Consider the following 22,202-nt stretch of genomic DNA (forward strand, 5'->3'; position numbering starts at 1 on the left):
GGATTGAGCTCCGTGTCTGACTCTTTGCTGACAGCTTGGAGCCTACTTGGGATCCTCTCTCTGCCCTTCTCCCTCCCCAAGTAAATAAATTAAAAATAAGTAAAATCTTTTCCAGAATCTCCTAAAGAAGTGCCCAGTGCCCATCAGTCCGTGGGGGTATTTTATGGGAGAGGGACTGGGGCTAGGGAAGATCTGCCCACGTGCTTTACAGGTAGACATGGTCTCAGCGTCCCTTGGTGTGTGCACGTGTGCGTGTATGCCCGTGTATCTGCATGTGGGTGCCTTGTGCAGCTGTGTGTGCGTCATGTATAACTGTGCATATGTACACACACTGGCCATGTATACCTGTGCACATGCACAGACATACACACCCCATGTATAACTGTGCCCATGCCTGCACACACACATGCCATGTATAACTGCACACACACACACACACACACTGTGTATAACTGTGCATGCCCGTGCACACACACACACACACTCTGTATAATTGCACATGCACAGACACACTGTATAACCGCACAAGCCCGTGCACGCACACACGTGCACACGCACACACACACACTGTGTATAACTACACGTGCACACACACACACACACTCTGTATAACTGCACATGCCCGCACACACACACACACACTCTATAACTGCGCATGCACACACACACACACACACACTGTATAACTGCACAAGCCCGTGCGCACACACACACACATACACTCTGTGTGTAACTGCACATGCACACAAACACACACACTGTATAACTGCACATGCCCGTGCGCATGCACGCACACACACACATACTCTGTGTATAACTGCACGTGTACACAATGCTGTGTGTAACTGCACATGCACACACACACTGTGTATAACTGCACATGCCCATGCACACACACACATGCTGTGTAGCTGTGTATAACGGCACATGCACACACGCATGCCATGTATACTGTGCACATACAAACACCCCATGTACAACTGCACATGCACACACATACTCCGCATATAACTGAACATGCACACATACGCTGTGTATAACTGCACACGTACAAATACCGTGCATAATTGTGCACATGCACACACACCCCGTGTGTAACAGCACATGAGTGCACACACGTTACACGTGTATGTGCACACACAGGCACACGCGATGCTGTGTGTATATGTGTACATGTGGGTACACACCAGCGCGCACTGTTGCATATGTGTGTGGGTCCGTGCTTGTGTGGGTACGTGTGTACATGTGTTGTGGATTCTGGAGTGGAGGCCGGATAGCGGGGATCTAGGTCATTGCTATTTTTCCGAGCTCCCAGGCAGGCTGGTTCTCACGAGCTGCACGGCCGCCTGGCTTCCGGGCTTGGCACGCTGAACGGGAACGTCTATTTAAGTAGTTCTTTTATTTGTCAAATCCCTGCTATTTTGTTAGAATCTCTCTCACAGCCAAAATAGCCTCGGGGAACAGTAGTAAAAAAAAAAAAAAAAAAGAAACGCATTGGGGTGTGTGTCAGACAAATGTGCCTGGGAGGGGTCTGCAGACATGCCGGCACGCTGCCGCGTTTCAGGGTCTGTGCAAAGTTCCCCCGTCCTAGATTCACAGGCAGGGGCCACAGTGCCTTGGGGATTGGGGGGGAGGGAGCCCCGGTGCCCCTCCCGGAGGCTGCCGTGTCCTTGGCACTGATACATGGCCACCTCCGCCCAGCCGCCCACATACCAGTGTGTGTTTTCTCCCAGTAACAAGCAGAGATCGTTACTGTCTCTTCTCTGTGAGGAGAGGATTCATGTTTCCATAATATTTACATCTGAGGGTTTGTGCGGCCTCCTCCTTCCTTGCCTGTGGGATGCGTCCCGTGTGCTAGGTGCCGGGGACGCCGTGTCCTCCCGGTGGGTGGACTTCGGGTCCCTTCCGCCATCAGCGAGGACGGCGTGGTCACCGCTTGGCGACAGGCGCTTTAGTCCTCAGAACCCTTGTTGATTGGGTCCCAGGGGTGCAGTGGCCGGGCCGGGAGCGTGGACAGATTTTGGGGCTCTCTGTACAGATCACATAGGGTCAGATCACTTTCTGGGTGTGACCCCGAGTAGCCCCTGGCCCTTGGCCGGAGTTCGGAAGCTGACGGCAACTGTGTGGAGCCCGTGCTTCGGCCTTCCCTTCTGCCCAGCCCCAGGCTTCGCACACCCGCGGCCTCGTGATCTCTGGAGTGCCGTGTGAACACCGCGGTGGGGCAGGACCGTCCTGTCTGTGGGCATCCACCCGCCACCTGCCTCGGCCTCTAGCCGGGCACCTGCCCCCATCCGGTGCCAGCCACCAGCCACATTGTCCCTGGCAGGGGGCTTTGGGTCACACTCTGCCACCCCTCTGTCCTCTCTCTGGGTCACAGGGCAGCCCGAGGAAACTGTAAACATTGCAAGCCACATCCCGGCGCTCCTTTGCCCAGAACCTCCCAAGCGGTTCCATTTCTGTCTGGATCACAGACCAAGTCTGGGTGGGCTCCGCTGGGGAGACCAGTGTGGACATTTGGGGATGACATGATGTGCCTCCAAACGGGAGGCAGAATGGAGACCAAAGTGGGTGCCCTGCTGGGAGCAGCCAGGTGCAGCCTCTGGGCCGTGCCCTTGGAGCGAAAGGGGTGTATGGGCTGACTTCCCGTTCCGTGCACAGTGACCCCAGGGTAAGATGTCAGATAGTAATAAGGACCTGAAGGAAAAGGTGGTGTAAGGGTGAGCAAGCATGGGCAGAGGTGGTGGACTGTGGATAGGGCGTCGGGCAAAGCCTGACAGCTTGCGCTTTGGCAGACATTAGAGAGTTGCAGGCGGAGGGAATAGCATGTGCAAACATCCTGAGGCAGCAGCTAGCCCAGCAGCTTAGAGAAAGAGCAGGGGAGGCAAGCAGGTTTGAGTGGGCAGGGGCTGGCTCAAGGTGTCTGTGGGCCCAGGACACTGGGTTTTTTTGTTAAAGGGGTTCTTGCAAAAGCTGAGGAGTGCCAGAGTGTCGTCACATCCTGATCCGGTTACCATGATGCACCTTGCTGGCCTGCAGATGAGGAGACTGTCAGCTTGCTGGGGCCTGGAACAGGGTGGTGGCCCTGCAAACCAGGGCCATGTTTGGGGAGAAAATCCAGAACTCGGACTCGGAGGGCTGGGGTTCGTGATGCCTTGGGGACAGCACAGTGGAGGTGAGGAGTGGGTGGTACCCAACTCAGGAGGAAGGGCTGGAGGGGACGGGGAGCTTCAGCCCCTGGTAGGCTGGGCTGGGGGTGGCAGCAGTGGGGGGAGTACAAGGGAGGGTCCAGGACACTTCATGGTGACCAGGGGGCAAGGCCCCCCCAAGGGAACCAGGGCCGGTCTGGCCAGAGGGGAGGCGTGCCCAGGACACAGGAAACCAGGGAAGGAAGGAGCAGTCAGGTGCCTCTGACTGGAGTGGACTCAGCTGTGGGTGTGACCGCAGTGGCCGGTTGGGCACCAGTGAACCTGATGGTGGATAGTGGGCACTGACGTAGCCGGCAGGAAATAGGCCGGCAGCCGGGAGGGGAGGTGCGGCCCAAGGGGGCCCGTCTTTAAAGCTGGGGTGCGTGTCTGCTGGGGACGGCAGTGCCGGGAGGAAGAAGCTGCACCATGGGGGAGCGAGAGCCGGATCCCTCGGGGGCAGGGGCCGGGCTCAAGGCAGGAGGCAGCCTGCTGTGTGTGCATTCGGGTTAGAGCTGCTGAGGGTGTCCGAGCACCGAGTGGCCTGCACTGGGGCAGCAGCTGAGCTGTGTGCATAGAACACAGCAGCTCAGGGCGCCCCGGGGGCTCAGTCGGTTGAGTGTCTGAACGCGGCTCAGGTCATGATCTCCGCGTTGGGCTCTGTGCTGTAAGCTTGGAGCCTGGAGCCTGCTTGGGATCCTGTGTCTCCCTCTCTCTCTGCCCCTCCCTCAGTAGTGTGTGTGTGTGTATGTATGTGTGTGTGTGTATGTGTGTGCACGCGCGCGTGCTCTCTCTCTGTCTCAAAAATAAAACATTAAAGAAAAAAGAGAGAGAATAGAGTAGCTATACACCCACGGGTGCCTACCGTGGAGAGTGGTGGGTGGTCAGAGGAGTGGATGGGTGAATGAATGAATGGATGAAAGCAGCACCCCCATGGGGAGGCTTCCTGGAGGCCACCCTGAATCCTCCTTGCAGGTGGTGACCTTGGCTTGTGCCCTTGACCTTCAGCTTCCATAGCAGGTGCACAGCGTGGACCTGGGGACCTGGCTGAAGGACAGGTGTCCCCGTGACCTTGTGCCCATGCAGAGGAGACCCTGAGAGTTGGAGGGCACCCCCAGCCTGCCCTCAGGGGTGTCCTCCTGACCAAGACGAGAGATTTTCGTGAAAGCATGGGGGCCCATCTGAGCCCCAGTGCCCATGACCTCTGAAGGTTCCTGCCCCGAATGGCCCTTAGTCCCCAGCGCAGCCAGGGCCATTCTGACCCCTTGGAGGTGGCCTCAGTTACCCCTGTCTCCTACCCCTGCTGCTCCCTCCTTTGGCTACAAGCCTCCCATTCAACTTCCCGTTTTCGCCAGGGTCAAGTCTGACCTTGAGCCTGGCACCCGGCGCCGTCGGGACCACCCCTCCTAAGGCGCTATCTTCCCTCAGTCCCTCCCACACAGTAAACTGGGGAGCCAATGATGGGCGGGTGACTGGTCGCTGTGAATCACTGTCAGTCAGCTAATCAGAAATCAAAGGGCAGCAGATAGGATATGGGTGTGACTGCAGGTTGTGGCCTCTGGTGACCGCCGCCTTCAAACCTGGCGCCTGTCTTTATTGGCCCCCAGTCACCTGCGCTGCCAGTTGTGTGTGCTTAGCAGGCGCACCCTGGTGCACGCCGCAAGGGCAGGCCCGCGGTCTGGCCCCTGAGGGGCAGGGGGACGCTCAGGGACACCGGCCACGGGCCGTGCCGCTTCTGTGTGCTGGGCACAGACAGTGATGCCACAGGAGAAGCCCGGTGCTGACGTGGCGCTGACCTGGAATAGCTCATGCTAAGGGAGGGTGAGGAGGAGGACGATCCTGTCCTATAACATACTCTCTAACTTTTGAATTTGTACTTTAGTAAGCCCAAGCCCAGAATGCATGTGGGCTCTTTCCTTTTTAATACTTTTGTGAAATCTTCCTTAATTTGGGCCTTTGAGTCACAGAGGGATGTCAGTAAGGCAATTCATGGTCATTTCTACACATTCTTCCCCACTAGGTGTACCTTGGCCGGTAGATTTTCTGTTCTCCCAAATTGAACTGATTAAAAACTCTTCTGACCTTTAGCGTTACTTTTCTACAATGGAGGTTTAATTGACAGGACGTGATCGTAGTGTCTGTGTGCAACAAAGTGGATCGGTATTAGTATATATTGCAAAATGGTACCCACGGTAAGTTTGGTTAATATAAATCCCCATCCGTACGTCACCATCCGTCACCCATCTATCCTAGCCAGAATCAATTTCAAGTTCATCTGCCAGATGATGTCGTTGTGATGTTCGACTTCGGTTTCCAGGGCGTAACAGGCTCATGCTTGGTGGCACTGAATGAAATGATGTCATTAAAAGGCGTTGGGGCACCTTTATAAATGGTTGCTCATAGAGCATTAAAAACCAAGCCTGAAATTCATCCAACTGTGGTTATTTAGATTTGCAGATTAAATGCCTTCTGGGTGCGTAAGTTGAGTGAGAAAGCAGTTGAACCAAAATTTTGGCAGGTAAGCATTTTTTCATCTATCTTAGTTGTAAAAATGAGACTGTGTTGGTTGATTTTAAAATCTAGCAACTCCAGGGGCGTCTGGGTGGCTCAGTCGGTTAAACATCCGACTTCGGCTCAGGTCATGATCTCATGGTTTGTGAGTTTGAGCCCCGCGTGGGGCTGTGTGCTCAGAGCCTGGAGGCTGCTTCAGATGCTGTGTCTTCCTCTCTCTCTCCTCCTTCCCTACTCACATTCTCTCTCTCTCTCTCTCTCTCTCAAAAATAAATGAACATCAAAAAAAAAATTTTTTTAAATCTGGCAACTCCAGGGTGGAAATGAATTTACTTATCCTATGTGTTATGACTCTAATACAGAGTATTCATTTGAAAATCAAAGAAACTTTTAAACTTTTCAAAAGTATAAAATGTAAAAGCTTTATTTACTGACTTGAAGATTTTAAAATTACATGCACAACATGACTAACCTTTCCGGAATCAGGGGAGGGGTGGGGGGAGGAGGTGGGGACCAACAGCAGTTCCCGGCAGACGCACTGTTCAGCCCCCCTGGGCTGATGGCTCGAGGGGCCAGGAGCCAGCAGGAGCCAGTTGAATGAAGAACTGTCCCCAGGGAGGCTCAGCCCAGCTGTGAAGAGTGAGGCCTGGGTCCCGTGTGAATGCCAGAGGTCACTTGGCTCTGTGTCCCTGGATGGTGGCTCAGGTAGGAGACTGAGCAAGGAACATTTAGCGTCAGGGCCTGGGCCGTGAGGCGGGAACTGAAGTCCCTGCCGGCTGGTTTCTCCCGAGGGCTGTGGCTGTCCGTGTGCACCTGTCTGGGGCGTCGCGGGCGCTCAGCCGTGTTCGGGCTGAATCAACAAGTGGACAGACAGTGGCACTAGCCAGCATGGCCCCTCTTTGTCATCCTGTGCCCCACTGTTGCTGGGGCTCGGGGGCACTGGGCAGTGTCTGCACCCAAGTGCTCTGCATTCTTGTCCCCCTCCTCTGCCCCCCACCCTCCGGCCAGGCGTCCGGGGAGCCCGAGGCCCGGGGTCTCCGCTGGCCTGCCGGTCACGCGGACCTCCCCTTCCTGCTTCTGGGCACGGACGGAGATGTTGTTTCTGGTTTCCAAGTTGTCATGTGATTTCCTGGAAATGTGGGGTTCGCATGCCGGGAACTTCCCGGGGCTGGATTGGGGTGAAGTGGGGATTGCTTGACGGGGGGAGCATCACACTTAGCCAGGGGGCGGGTCCCCGTCTGTGGGAAGGACAAATCAAACCTCCAGATTCCTTACCAGCTACCTTTGTGAATAGACTTTGGGCAGCAGGCCGGGTGGGCTCACACCTTCTCTGTGAGGAAGAGAGAGAAGGTTCCTGGCCACCCTGAGTTTGAGGGAGACCAAGAACCAGGGGAGCTGCCCCAAAGTCCCCGTCTCCTCCGACCAAGGGGGCCCCCAGCGCTGCCTCAACACCCGCCCAGGAATGAGGAGTTAGAAATGGGTCCATATTGATGCAAACAGTTTCCTTTATCTTCGTCCCTCTGGAGCCCCCTGAGCTGGGGGCAGGGGAGGAAAGCATGTGGAGTCAGCTTCTCAGGACTCGTGGAGGTGGGTAGTGATGCTGCCGTGCCCGTCAGCAGGTGAAGAAACTGGCCCAGAGTGGTTGCTGGCAAGCCTGTGGTCACACAGCAGCAGAGCGGGTCAGGGAGCACCCTGGCGTGTCTGTGTGTCCTCTGCGGGTCCAGCCTCTCGGGGTGAGGTGTTCCGGGCCACAGCGCACAGCAGGGCGTGTGCAGGGTTGCCAAGTGTCACCGGCTGCAGGTCAGAGGCCTGTGGGGACATGGGGAAGAAATACTGGCGGGCAGCGGACATGGGTCCCGTCCTCACAGCTGCCTGGCGCAATGCACGGGTTTGGGGCCACGGTGGTGGTAGGGCAGATTCCCTTCCCAGAGCCTCGATTTACCTCCGAGAGATCGCGTCCCCCAGAACCGGCCTGTCTGGGGGGCGGAGAATGTCCAGCCATGTCTGGCCTGTTGAGACTGGCTGCCAGGCCTGGACCGGGACCTAGGTTTTCCTCTGTGGAAAAGGAAAGGTCCCCCTGAGATCCGTCAGATTGCCGGGAGTGGGGAGCGCAGTGAAAGGCAGGGGGCGTCCCCACAGCCCTGGTTCAGGGAAGGAACTGAGGGTTCCCATCCTGGCTCCATGGGTCTGGCCGATTTGCCCAGAAACTAGCTGATTCCGGGGGTGTCCTTGTACTTGGAGGCAAGTGTCAATGCAGAGAGGCTGGTGGGGACTGGAGGCTAACGGAGGCTGCTCGCTCGGCGCCCCCGCCAGGCCTCCAGGGAAGCCCGGACAAGATTGGGTGGTTGCGAGCTTGTGTGCCCTGGGTCTGCTCCGTGGGGACCGTGAGCACTGACTGGAGGCCGGGGTGCTCGGGGTTTAGGATGCTGGGGGGCTCGGCCTCAGGCAGGCTGTGGGTGCCATAAAGGCTCCCCGAGGCCCCCCATAGCTCCCTTCCCCTGGGCCATCTCCCTGCAGAGGCAAGAACACGTGTCCGTTTACTGGTCAGAGGGTTGCTGCTCCGTCCGGCCCCTCCTGCAGATGGACCCTCCCTGGGGGCGGGGGGAGTTCTGCCATCACCTGATGAAGGATGTGCTTCCTGCCAGTCGGGATGGAAGCCGGGAAGAGGCGCCCAGTGGGGTTTGCTTCTTCCCTTTAGGTTTGCATTTGAGGCCGTGGCGCTCCCTGGGCAGGAGCCCACAACCTCAGAGCCTGGCGTCCGTGGGGCTCAGGGGTCTGTGCAGCTCCCCGCCTCACCCACCCCTCCTCTGTCCTCCGGTCCCATCCTCACCCCAGTCCCCCATGTGGAGGCAGGAGGAAGGCGTGTGCCTGCGTGGGGGGCAGCGGCACCTGCCCTCCTGAGCAGGATGGGGGCGGAGCACACGCCCCCACCTCCGAGGTCGCTTTTGTAGAGAGAGCACCTTTTCTGAATGTTTTCGAGGGCGGGTCGGACGCGCACGAACGGGGCAGTGAGAACAGGTGCTCGCTCTGTCCGCATCGCCGACGCCTTGGTGCTGAGGGCGTCAGAGGTCACCCCCGTGCTTCTGGAAGAAGGCGCCAGATGTGGAAGAAGGTGTGGAGACACTTCGGTTAGTGGGGCCCTTGGCCTCCACTGGGGACTCCCCGCAGTAGCGTTACTGGGCCCCTGCTGTGACTTTCTCAGAAAGGTGGGTGTGAAGGGCAGAGTTTGGGGAAGGAACCCCTGACAGTTCTGCGCCTTCCCGAGTGGCTCACACCTCCCGCTTTGAGCATCGTCCTGGGTCGGGCTCCGAACAGGCAGCACGCCAGTATGATCCTGTCCCGAGTCCAGGGTTCATGCCTGTGCTCTTTGGGGGACACTGCAAGCCAGCTCTCTGGCTCTCCACGCATCCCGGGACGTCCTGGAACTCTGTTTCCCCTTTGGTCCAGCGGCCCGTCTCCCCCTTCTGGCAGTGATTGGGGACCAGCCCTGTCACCGGCAGTGAGAGGGACATGTGGGGCTTCCTTGGTGTTGCCGAGTCAGGAAGAAAACTGGGGCTAGCTCCCCTCAGGGCCCGCTGGGTCCTGTCACCCTCCTGGGGCCAGGACGGAGCAGAGGGAGCAGGGAAAGGAGGAGGAGAGCCTCCTGAGAGCCAGCAGGGGCCCAGCGTGGCTGGTGTCCTGGCCTCCGCACAAGGGGAGAGGCTGTGCCCGGAGGTCTCTGCACACAAAGGCCACCAGCCACCTGCTGGCCTCAGAAAACCCTGGAACTGCAGTCTTTTCTGTCACCTGAGGCCAGGTGCTTTGACAGTGCTGTAGGTGGCTCTTGGAGACTGCCTGGCATCAGGGTCATCAAGCCAGGGACCAGCTGAGTGTGGACCTGCTTGGATGCCTGGCCTCTGACAGTGTCGTGTTTCCGGGAAGGGGGCGAAGACAGGAGCCGTCTGCCCGCCATGCTTGGCGAGCCCTCCACGGATGCCCGGGCACAGCCAGCTCCTGGGCGCCGCGGATCTGGGGCCCTGTGCCCTCATCCGTGCCGTCCAGCCGAGCTCTCGTGGGGACAGGTCCCACCGAAGGCTGGGTCCCTCCGATCCTGTGATGGGGGCACGGCCAGGCTTCTCTGTGGCCGGCTGACCCTGTTCCCTGTTACAGTGACACAGCGCAGCTACATCCAAGGAGTGACCGTGACAGATGGCGGGTGATGGTTTTCCTCCGCAAGTTCCCACGACGTGTAGAACCTGAAACGTACACGTATGCCTCACCCCCCGGTTAGCACCCCCTCTGAGCACGTCCCACTGCCGTCCCCCCTTGTCCTTCTAGACAGTGAGGTGCCTCGAGACTATGTGGGCGCCTTCTCATACCTGCCATGTGCTCCCTTGTTTCTCAGCAGGACTGCTGGGTTCTGACTTTATTCCTGGGGTTATAATCCAACGTCAGCCCTGTTTGCCTGGATGTTCAAGCTGTGTCTGGTCCTGTCAGCCTCTGCGGGGCTGTTCCGGTGTCCTCCAGACACGGCCGTCATTCCGTGAGCATTCCCTCACTTTCTGGCAAAAAAGGCCCAGAATGAAAACAAGATGTCGTAGGTTTGTTTGTATCGTCCCTCACACCTGAAATCAGCCATGTCTACCAGGGGCCCTGGTTTCTTTTACCAGGAAACAGGATTATTCTATTCTGTTCTGTTCTATCCCATCCTATCCTGTTTCTATTCCATTCTATTCTGTTCTGTTCTATTCTATTCTACTCTATTTTATTTTCTACTTTATAATACTTCATTTAATTTTATTTTTGAAGTTTACTTATTTTGAGAGAGAGGGAGATCACTAGCTCGGGAGGGGCAGAGAGAGAGAGAGAGAATCCCAAGCAGATTCTGAGCTGTCAGTGCTGAGCCCGATGTGGGGCTTGAATTCACGAACCGTGAGATCACAACCTGAGCTGAAACCCCAAATCAGATACTTATCTGAGTGAGCCACCCGGGTGCCTCGGAAATAGGGTTAAAGTGAGTCCTGGGTGCTGGCTGTGGCCTCTGCTGTTGGGGGCCACTTCCCCGCCTCGCCGTGGACAGAGCTGGGGTGCGGGGTGATGCACGCACGGGTGTGGAAGTGGGCACGCGTGTGTGCACATGCACACTGATGTCAGTTTTCGTTTCTGTCCGTACCTTTGTCTCCATGGAAAGCACAGGCCGCACCAGCGTCCTATTCAGGCCTGCGACGTGGCGTTTCCTGAAACTCTTTCCCAGTCCCTTTTGGTGAGGGATGGGCTCTGCTTCTCCTGCCCCCCCCCCCCCCCCCCCCCCCCCCGGCCATGCCTCCCTGGTCCGTCCTCCTGTGTCCTCCGCTCCCCACACCCCTCCCCTCTGACCTGTCTCCCTCTGCCTGCACTGTAAACGGCTGCAGCAGGGGGCTCCCCGGACCCCCAATCATGCAGCTCCCGTCCTCCCACCAATGCTGGGGTCAGGCCCCCTCTGTGCCACTGTGTCCTGGGACCAGGCTCTCCACCCCCCACATTGGTGCTCGCCCCCTGGCCCAACCTTAATACCACCCAGGCCCATTCAGTTCTGAGACGCCGTGTGCGTTTTCCTACTCTTTCCCGTTTGGGAGACATCTGATGTTCCCGCTAGTGGACCCACCACCCCTCGTGCACCTGTGGGGGTGTCTCCGCCATCAGGGGCGTGGTTCTCCCAGCCACGCCAGGCATAGGGTGGCTCTGTCGGTGTGTCTGGATGGCTCTGTGAGCGTGTGGGGGCAGGGATATGTGGGGAGCAGCCTGCACTCCCACCTTCCCCTAGGGAACCCCGATCCTATGTCGGCTCCGGCCTCTTCCCGGGCTCCCGTCCCGTCTGGTCTCAGCTTCCGACCCGGTGCCCAGGGTGCAGCTTGCCCTCATGGTCTGGACCCCGGAGCCCCTGAGGTCCGTCCTATGCAGGCTGGGCTGTGGGGGAGAGCCCCGGGGGTCAGGACCCGGCCAGGCTCCTGGGTTCCCCAGGCACCCCCAGACTCAGCTGCTTCAGCTTGTTGCCAAAGGTGCGGGGGCGGATGGTGAGCTGGGACGGACCTTGAGCAGCCGGCCTTGACGTCATGGAAAATACAGCGAATCGGGTTTTTTTCATTTCTGCCCTGCGTTTATTGCCCCCACTTGTGTCGTGTGGAAAACCCCAGACGAAGGTTAGACCTTGCGGGCCGAGGCACAGATGGCCATGCTGGAGTCGGCCCAAGGATGCGGGGCGGTGGGTGTGGGGCCGTGAGCTGTCAGGGAGGCCACGTGGGAGACGGGCCCTGCGCCGGGCCCAGAAAGTCCGCAGTTTTAACTCAACAAGGGGGAATCGGAAAACTCTGGGGCGCCCTGAGTGAGGCCCCAGCACCCGCCAGGGCACAGAGTCCAGGAGCCCCACAGGTCTGCGGTCGCTGTAGGACGGCCCGGGGGGAGGGGGGGTGGAGCAGCGGCCAGCTGGCAGCATGGGGAGCAGGGCAGAGCCCCCAGTGTTGTATGGGGGGAGCTCACTTGGGCTTTCGTGTTCTGGATTGGACCCAAAGCCCCCGGTCTCACCTGATGATTCTCACCTGTCGCTTGTCACGAGTGATATGAACCACGTGCATCCGATCCACGAAGAGTTATAAAGTGTGATTTCCTGAAGGATGTACCTTTCAAATAAGAAGAGTTTTGGTGTGTCCCCATGAATGCAAGAGTGTTTTGCGATCTGCAGGCCTGGGCACTGGAATTCCTATGCACTTGACACTCATTTGCAGTGGGGTCCTCCAGGTCAGGCCCAGAGGCCGGCCTCTAGGTCAGGGAGCCTCACCACGTTGAGGGGCACCTGCTGTTGGCTAGCCACTGCAGCGTGCGCCCCCAGAATGCAGAATGATGGGCTTCCGGCTCAACGCCTAGACACTGGTCTGCACCCCATCTTGTGTTAGATGTCGGGGAATCAGAAACAATGGCATCTCAGGTCCCCTGTCCCTCAGTGGGCGAGAGGGATGTGTAGTACAAACAGGAGAGAGAGAGGCATTTGGGTGGCTTAGTCTGTTATGCGTCTAACTTCAGCTCAGGTCATGATCTCGCGGTTCAGGAGCCTGAGTAGGGCTCTGTGCTGACAGCTTGGAGCCTGGAGCCTGCTTCGGATTCAGTGTCTTCCTCTCTCTTTCAAAAATAAACAAACATTGAAAAAAAATTAAAAAGAAACAGGACTGAGAAATGTCTGCAAAACACTCAAGTCTGAATGCGCTCCAGAGAATTGAATAGTGAATGAAATCTCGGAAATGATGAATGAATGAAGAGAGGCTTAAATTGAGGAGTGGGAGCCATGGGAATAAACGAGTCTCTGCATCTGAATGGCGTGATGCTGGTGTGTGTGTGTGTCTGTGGCTGTGGCTGACGCTTTGCTGTTTCTCTGCAAATACGGGAACATGGATGTTCAGTGCCGGAACCAGAGAGGTTAATTCTGGCCTTGAATCCGTGGCTGGAATTCGCACATGTGTTAGCCATAAAGGCCTTGTTCTAGTCCCCCNCCCCCCCCCCCCGGCCCCCCCGCCAGCGCTAAGACATTGGAGTTGCTCTCGGAATCAGAGATGTGAAACAGTGTTAGAACTACGTGGGGCTGAGCTGTGGTGCGTGGGGGGCGGGTAGGGCCGAGCACAGAGGCAGGCCAGCGAGCTGAGAGCCGCTGTGGCTGCCGTGTCCCCTCAGTCCCGTGGAGGGTCTGGCCAGCTTAGGAAGAGAACTGTTTCTGTCTGGGCATCCAGTCGCGCTATGGGCTGCCCTTCGGGCTAAGTGACTGTTTCACTTTCCAGGTGTCTAGCTTCCTCTTCCTGTGACTCTCTGCCCTGACCCTCCGGGTCATCTTCACCTCCCATGCCTGGGGTTTTAAATTTCCTCTGGAAAACGGGATGTGATTGCCCAGCAGCTGGACCATCCTGAGGATGGTGAGGTGGGGAAGAGAGCGGGGATGGATCCCAGCTCCCCCCTTTGGGAGGACCCCCCCCCCAGTCAGTAGCTGCGAACTTGCTGGAACCCACACACGGTCCTCAGCCATCGCTAGGGAGGAGGGCTCCCTGCTTCCTCCGTTGAAGAGGCACGTTGGAAAGAGCCTTTCTGCATTGGGATTTTCCTTTTTTCCACCCCAAACCCACTGTTGGCTAGCTGCGCCGATTGCCAGGGGTACTGAGCATTACAGATGCAGGTTTAGTGAACCATACTTCGGATCTTAACGACCTGGAAGCCTATGAACCGGCAGGTTTGCTGTGAAGCGCCCTGGGTTGGCATTCTTGGAGAGGTCTGAAATCCTAGTCGAACTGACCGGCAGCCAAAGGCGGGTAATCAAGTCTGATGGCAGCGGAAGGTTTGCCCCCCAGCCCTGCCCCGGGAGGCGTTTCTTCCCCACTTTGCCTGCTTTTGGCTGAGAACCCTTTTGCCTGCTCTCTGGAGCTGCGGTCTGGGGCGGGGGAGGGAGGGCTAATTCGTGTCAGATGGAGGGGCGCCCGGGGGACCGTGCGCTCGCTCGCCTGGCTTTTGTTCCCGGCGTCTGACTCCTGACGGTAGAGTGGACGTGGAAGTGCCGGCTGCGTCCTTTCGGGGCGCCGGGGTCCAACTTTTCCTAGGACTTGCAGGCGCAGGGGCCCCGGAGGCATCCCAGCCCGGCACGCGCGCGGGAGTGGGGTCAGCGCCCCCCGCGGCCGACCTCGCCCGGTCGGGCTCTGCTTTCCGCGGGCGCCCGGGCGGCCATGCGGCTGCGCGCCCTGACCTCGGGGCCTCCTGGAGGGTGCGCGCGCGGGGCCCGGGCGCGCCGGCACCGGCACCGGCGCCAGGTGAGTGGGTGCGGGGGCGCAGGGGCGCGCGGCAGAGGGGGCGCTGCGGCGCGGGGCTTTCGGAGAGGGGGAGGGGGCGCGGGGTTCGAAGAGGGGGAGCGGGGCGCGGGGCTTGGAGAGTGGGGGAGCGGGGCACTCGGAGTCTGGGAGCGCAGGCGCGGGGGCTCGCGGAGAGGAGCGCTTTGGGGCCGGTGCGCGCACGCGGGCGCGCGCAGAAGCGTGTCCATGTGCCCGCGTGTGTCCGTGCACCCTTGCCTGCGTGCGCCCGTGTGTGCTCGCGTGCCCTTGTCTGTGCGCGAGTGTGCACCTTCCTGCGGGTTTCTGTGTGCACGCGCGTGAGTACCTCGTGTGCGCGCTCAGGGGAGGCTGAACTGGGAAGCAGGCTTTTGCCTGGCGGGAGGCGGGGGCCCTGTTGAGCCCACGTGGAGTGGGAAGCAGTTCAGGGCTAACTTTACAATCCAAGTGCCTCTTGAGCACGCGTCCGTGGGCTCCTTTTCCGAAGTGGAAGCAGGACACTGGCCGTGACGCAGCCCCGAGGCGCACCTCGTTTCTTCCAAAGGGAGAGAGGACCGCTGGCCCTGTGCTGATGTCGGGGACGCGCTGGCCTGTCGCGATAGTGCAAGGTCACCAGGGCCATACTGCAGCCCGCGACCGCCCTCCGCAGCGTTGGCATTGAACTGAGCAGATGCCCCAGAGGGTTGAGCAGCCCTTTGAGTCTAAAAGTTAGGCATTTTTTGCATTCTTTTTCCCGGAAACTTTCCTAAGGGTCTAAGAAAGAGAAGTCAAAATGTCAGCTGCTTCTCGGCACTTTGGGTTGCCCTGCGTTTCGATTTTCAGTTTAGCAGCCTGAAGCTCTTGCTGGGAAGATTGTGGACTGTGTGTGGCGTGTGGTGTGCGGGAGGCCAGCTGCCTGGACGCCCGTGTCCTGTGGCTGCCATGGGTGGAACTCTCGGTGGGCGGATTTAGGGGCCACTGTGTCCCTGCAGAAAGATTTCGTGGCCCTCGAACCTCAGGGTCAAGTTGATTTTTATTTTCTGCTCGCGGGGGAATGCCAAGTACCAGAACTCACCCCGGAAGAGGGGAACAGCTCTCAGGGTGTGCTGACTCAGCCTTTGTGAGGGTCATTGTTTCGCTACTGTAACATTAGCCCCCTGAACGGCACAGAACTTGGAGAGAGGTCTGTGCACTTTTGCATTTCCGTGGAGCAGGGGGTGCCCTCTTCGCGCTCACGTGGGCCTTCTCCTTGCTCAGTTTTGCAGAGATTTTTCTTTCTAAAAAGAGACTTCACAATCAAGCCCAGCACTAATTACTGGGTACCCCTCGGGGAGTCCTCGCGGACCTGGCAGCCCTGCTCGGACCTGGCAGCCCTTCTGGCTGCCCTTCCAACTGTCTGCTCCTGACAATTAAATGCAATTTAGATTCCTGAACCGAGCTTGCTAAACGCCCCAGCATGGAAGCCACCCCTCCCCCCCGCGCACCCTGCTGCCCCCTCCCCCCCCCAAATGAAAGCAAAGTATCAGGTGAAAACAAAAGCGTCTAATCCCGTCTCGCTCATTTCACAATGGAGATGTTATGTACAGATGAAGCGTGAGCAGATGTTATTACACTATCTCGAGCAGCGTCCTCGGGGACTCGGGCACTGACAGGGGCATCAGCTTCCCAGCAGCACCTCTGCTGTTTCCCTCTCCAGGCTTTGAGCGGCGGCCCAGCGGGGCCAGAAAACCGCAGGAGCACAGTGCCTCTTTCTCCCCGGTTCGGATAAAGGTGTTTGTAAGGAATACAAGGTCACAGTCTCCTCCGTTGGCCCTCGAACTGGGGCCAATTCATTCCACCAACAAGTGTTAATTGAGGGTCCAAAAGCTCACTCTGGTGCCAGGCACTGTGCAGGGGCTCAGAGACAAATGGACGAGAGCCCTGTGTCCTGCCTCTGAGACCCTGCAATGGAGCACAGGAGGGAAGGCATATAAACAAATAACTGGAACACGAGGCGGGAAGCCTGTGCCAACTGGGCCATTGCCACAGACGACTGTATTTTTAGATGCTTGAATGGCTGCCCCTGTCTGAGCGCGAGATGGGTGGAGACGGGGTCTGAGCCCACGGCCCTTTCCTCAAGCTGTGTGGTTTCAGTTTTTCGTCCTCTTTCTGTTTGGAAGATGGTGGTGGTCATGGTTCTGGCACCGAAGGACCCTGCTAATGTCCTGAGCTTGTCCCAGGGGCTCTGGCTTCTGAAGACCCTGAGTGCGGGAGCCCTGCTATCAAAAAGTTGAGTCTCTTGGGGCACCCGGGGGTCTCAGTCAGTTAAGCCTCCGGCTTTGGCTCCGGTCACGATCTCAAGCCCCGAACTGGGCTCTCTGCTGTCAGCATGGAGCCTGCTTTGGATTCTCTGCCTCTCCCCAGCTTGCGTGTGCGCCCATGTGCACTCGCTCGCTCTCTCTCTCTCTCAAAAATAAATATTAAAAAAAAAGTTGAGTCTCTGAAAAAGCCCGTAATGAGCATGTGCAGAAGCACATGCCAACAGTGCCCTGTGTGTATGCAGGATGGACCATCCTGCAGAGGGGTACTGCAACTGCAGTCACGGGGGGAGCTTTGAAAAACTTTGTATTCTGGCCACACCTCCAAATTCTCTGTGTTTATTGGTCTGGGTGGGGTTTAGCAGAGTGGTTTCCTTTTTTGTTTTTTAAAGGTTCATTTATTTATTTTGAGAGAGAGAGAGCAAGCAGGGGAGGGGCAGAGAGAGAGAGAGAGAAGGAGAGAGACAGAGAGACAGAGAGAGACAGAGAGAGGATCCCAAGCAGGCTCCAGGCTCTGAGCTGTCAGCACTGAGCCCAGCGCAGGGCTCGAACTCACGAACTGTGTGATCATGAGGTGAGCCGACATGGGATACTTAATTGCCTGAGCCTCCCAGGCACTCCACTGACACATTTCTTGCACTTGGGCTTTGTTAGTTTCATCAGTCTAGGGGTTTAGAGTTTGCTCAGAATTTGGAAGAGTTTTAGCCATTATGTTCTCGATGATTCCCCTCCTTCCTTTACAGAGAACCCAGTGATCCCTGTGTTTGGCTGCTCAAACTTTCCCACCACTCACTGATGGCTCTATCTATTTACTTGGAGGTCTCTTCTTTCTGCCTGTTATTTCGGGCAGTTAGTACCGTGATGCTCTCACAAGCTGCATGCGCGTGCTCACTGGCTGGCTGCCGTCGCTGAGACCCCTCCGCATGTCCTAGGTGGTCCACGAGACTCTGTTTCGTGGGTGTTCCCTGCGTCTTGGGACCTTGCTTGGTGCAGGAATCTGGGGCAGTCACGGAACTCAGGCCACTTTTTCCTCTGCCCCTGAGGCACTAGATAGATTGGTTTGCCGGTTCACGAACATCCTATCGCTGTATGCTTTTGTGTCGGAGGGTTTTTGTTTAGCACAGTAATGCCTCCGATGCCCACCCAGGATGTATGACGTCACATGTATGATCAGCAAGCTGTGGCGTCTAACTGAACCGTGTTCCGTGGTAGGAATATATCATGCTTTCTATGCCCGGTCTCCTTTTGGTGGACATTTGGGTTACTTCCTGTTTGGGGTACTCTCTTTATCTTATTATTATTATTTTTTTTTGCATTTTTATTTATTTTTGAGGGAGGGAGAGACAGAGTATGCAGGGGAGGGGCAGAGAGAGACACACACACACACACAGAATCGGAAGCAGGCTCCAGGCTCTGAGCTGTCAGTGTAGAGCCCGATGCGGGGCTCAAACCCACAAATCGTGAGATTATGACCTGACTTGAAGTCGGGACGCTTAACCAACTGAGCCCCCCCCGGGGACCCCTGGGGTGCTATTACGTAAGGCAGCTCTGACCATTCTTGCACAAGACTTTTGTGAACATGTGCACTTATTTCTACCTGGAAGGGCAGTGCTGAGACACAGAACTGGCATAGATCTAAAAACATAAGCAACTGCACTTGTATCCTGGTGTTACATTCTCGGTAACATTTAATCTCCCAGGGAGTTGAGGTTTCATCTGGTGGTCAGTGTGGGGCCTCCATGAATGCATGTGGGTGTCAGTTCCTGGGAGGGACGGTCTGCCACTTATCACCGATTGGCTAGAAGGACTGCTGTTTGGTTTCTAAGGCAGGTCGGAGTTTTGTAAGACTATCAGATGCAGCCGTGAGCCTTGACCCTACCTACCAACGTGGGTTGGGTAGGTGAATGAGTGGCTCATTTACTTCCCGGACCAGTGTGCATAGTGGATTCCGAGCCGTGCCAGGTTTAGGGAGGAACCACAAATCCTCACACGCCAGTCTTCGTGACTGCTTCTCCTTCCACAGACCTGCACATTTCGCTCTGAGAAGCCAAGGGGCCGGGATTATCAGTCACCTGGCTTCCTCTGAACATAGGGGTGCTGCTGGCTTAGCGTTTCTTCCAGAAGAGCAAGCGTTGAGGTCTCAGGAATGCCTCTGGGTTAGCTCATCAGGGAAGTAGGTGGTCGTACGCCCGCAGTGTGGGAGGTAATACTCGATTGCTTGAGCAGCACTGAGTGCTGCGCCCCTGACTCATCGCCCATTGACGGGGGATTTGGGAACAGGGTGGGTGCGCGCTTCCATCCGGGGCTCTGGCATCAAGAATGCTGACAGGGTACCTGAGGCTCCCCCCGGGGAATCCCAGCGCCGACTGGTGGCTTCTTGTACCCCTCTGTGTATCGGGGAAAGTTCCTGTTTTAGCTCTTCCCAAACTCCGCTTAGATGCCTCATTTCCTGGAAGAGATGGGAGCGAGCAGGCACACTCGGAATTGTGGAGCTGACGGTTTCTCCCTCTGCTCTTTCAGCCTGAAGAATTACCGAGTTTGCACAGCTTTAAGAGCACGGTCTTCAAAACACCCAAGGTCTGCGGGGTTTGCAAGCAGGTAATTGACGGCCAAGGGATCTCATGCCGAGGTGAGTCTGTGTTTCTCATTCTCTTGCTGTGAAACCGAAATGTGTCTGGCAAGCAAACAAACAAACAAAACCCTAAAATGACAGCCTTCTTTCGGGAGTTTCCAAAAGTGAAATTGCGGAATTCCCCTTCCTGGGTTGTGTTTGACCCGCCCCCCTGCCCCCCGCCAGCCATGCTGCACAGGGACCCGCCGTATTTACACAGCTTCGTGATTGGGAGGAACTCTTCCAGAAGGAGCAGAGCTACTGGTGTGGGACTGGGGACAGTAGTGACAGCGTGGGCATGAGTGCCCTCCGTCCGGCCCGTGGTGTTTGTGGTACTGGTTGTTCAGTTGTGGGCTCGGACCCCTTAGCAGGGTTTGCAAATGAGCGTTCTGCACCTCGGGGCTGGGGCTTCGAGCGGGCCATCAGCCCACTGTCAGGTTCCACTGTCATCAGGAGATAATGCCACCAGCTTTGCCATCTGATGCTTAAGCACCAGGCAGTCAGTATGTTTGCTGTTTGTCGTACTGGCACGGTAATCAGTCTGTGACAGCAACGTGTCTTGGTTCCCTTGAGCCCTGGAGTCCGGGCTGAGGGTCGTGGGTCTGCATCACAGGGAGGGGGAGGATGGTCACACTGCCGTGGGGTGAGGAGGCAGCCCTTCCTCACAGTCCTTGCTGATGGTGCTCCCAGCAGTACCCGCCCTGTCCGGCCCCCCAGCACCTCTGTTTCGGAGTCCACACCTCGAGACCTCTTCTTTCCTGGCACGTGGCCCTCTCCCTTCACCCCGGAGGTGGCCTGTGTGACAGGGCCTGGGGGGGCCCCCTTTACCCGGCCCCCCGTGAGCCGTACCCCGGGCCAGAGAGGTCTTGCATTGCAGGATTTGATACTCTTGTGTTTGGGGACCACTCTGATGGCTCCGGACATGGCCATGACATTGACAGGGGATAAAGGCCCATGGAAAGACCAATCTCATTGGGGTAAAAACATGAGAGTTGTGGTATTTTCAGCATTCTGAGAACCTGGCCTTTCCCCTGCCCTCATGGACCACAGGGTAAACCTGTCGGGGGATGGATAGGAGCATGCTGCTCCCAAAGCCGGAGTCGGGAGCCCAGCAGGATCACTGCGGGTGTGGACGGGGCCCGGCAGGGTGAGTGGTTGGCAGCTCAGGCCTTTCTGTGGTTCTGTTTGGCGCACCTGCCAAAACATAGTTTATCTCTATGGTCTCTTCCTTTTCTCAGTAAACTAGAGACCGAGAACAGAGACCGTGAGTCATTTTCTGTCCTGTGATCTATACATGTCACCTGTGTTTGCATGTTGAGCCCCTGCGTGCCTGGCGCCCGCAGACGGTAAGGCCCTCCTGTCACATGTGTCCTCTGAGCAGCCACGCACATTAGCTCCGCGAGGTTGTGCCGGAGGCCCTTTCTTTGGCTCATTTCTGGAGAAGCAGTGGGTGTGCCGGAGGGGAGCGTGAACGGTGGAGATTCCTGTTCTCCCTGTCTGTGCTTGAGTTTTCCTGTAGAGTGACCCTGGGGAACAGAGAAGGACATGGGGAACTCAAGGCTTGTTGACCGGCTCAGAAGAGTGTACAGTGGTGTTAGTGATGGTGCTGGTGGTGACTGGGGATGACGGCGTGGGTGAAAATGGTGATTGTGATGGTGCTGGTGGTGGCGGTGATGGTGATGGTGGCGTTGGTGATCATGGCAATTGGGACGGTGTTCATGGTGGTGCTGGTGGCGCTGGTGGCACTGGTGGAGAAGGGTGGGGGTATATTCTGTGGCTCAGGCTCGTATTTTTACTCTTCCTTTTCTGGCTCATTCTTGATTTTCAAATCCCTTATTTTCACATTTTAACCTCTTGCTTGACCACGTGTTTCATATGTGGCTAGATTAGAAGAAAACGCTTAGTTTTTTAAAAAGTTTATGTATAGATTTTGAGAGAAGAGAGAGAGGGTGAGCCAGGGAGGGGCAGAGGGAGACTCACACGGGCTCTGTGCTCTCAGTTCAGAGTCTGTTGCGGGGCTTGAACTCACGAGCCATAAGATCATGACCTGAGTTGAAATCAAGGGTAGGGACGCTCAACCAGCTGAGCCACCCATGTGCCCTGAAGAAGCTGCATTTTCCAGAAGCAGTTATGCTTGCACACAGGGGCTATCTTCTCCCTGTTTCTGGAACTTCTCGGGGACAGGCAGAGGTGGGAGTGAGGGTGTCGGTGGGGCCTCACGCCGCCCAGAGCCCCGCTCTGCACTCCCGTGTGGTGACCGCTTCCTGCTGCCCCGCCAGTTCCCCTCGGGCGGTTTGAGGGGTTCGGTCTCCGCCGGTAATGCTGTCGCGTGCCTGGTCTGGTCACATGTGAGATCCGCCAGTGGAGTGTAAAGGTGCGGACTCCCTCGGTGTTGGGGTTCTGAGCGGGCCTGAGCGATGTGAGCTCGGTGATGCCGCCCCGAGGGGAAGACAGACCCGGGGGGATGTGGGGTCGGGCCACGTGGCAGCGATGTTGCTGGAAAGGCTTTGTCGGGGTCTCCTAGAGGGTGGGGGAGGACAGACTGGGCTGGAAAAGTGACAATGCAGGAAGGCTGCGGAGAGGAGCACTATGGGGAGGAGCCTGAGGAGATGAGGGCCGAGAGAGGGAGCAACAGGGAGGCCAGAGGGAAGCGGAGTGAGGGGATTTTGTCAGGAGGGTCTGATGATGACTTTGCCCCTTCAGTAAGCAACACGCGTGTTAAGCACCTGCCAGAGTGACAGGATGCCCCAGGGCAGTTTTCTGGGGGGTCTCACAGTCTGAGGGCGGAGTCCTGCCTGTGAGGGGCTCACCG

At 57.3% G+C, this 22,202-nt stretch overlaps 1 protein-coding gene across 3 annotated transcripts in view; it reads left to right on the forward strand.

Moving 5' to 3' along the window:
* The window catches only part of TNS3 (tensin 3), a 197,954-nt gene that overhangs the window by 18,601 nt on the left and 157,151 nt on the right, over window positions 1-22,202 (forward strand). For 2 of the 3 annotated variants that reach the window (XM_039242960.1, XM_039242962.1), the window contains exon 2: window positions 19,300-19,408. In XM_039242960.1, the coding sequence (XP_039098891.1) occupies window positions 19,300-19,408 (109 nt within the window). Of the gene's footprint in view, window positions 1-6,355; window positions 6,399-19,299; window positions 19,409-22,202 lie in introns of those variants that run through there. The other variant, XM_039242961.1, reaches the window with a different exon arrangement.

The sequence above is a fragment of the Hyaena hyaena genome, unplaced genomic scaffold, assembly GCF_003009895.1.
Source record: "Hyaena hyaena isolate Hyena2069 unplaced genomic scaffold, ASM300989v1 scaffold_218, whole genome shotgun sequence".
Lineage (NCBI taxonomy): Eukaryota > Metazoa > Chordata > Mammalia > Carnivora > Hyaenidae > Hyaena > Hyaena hyaena.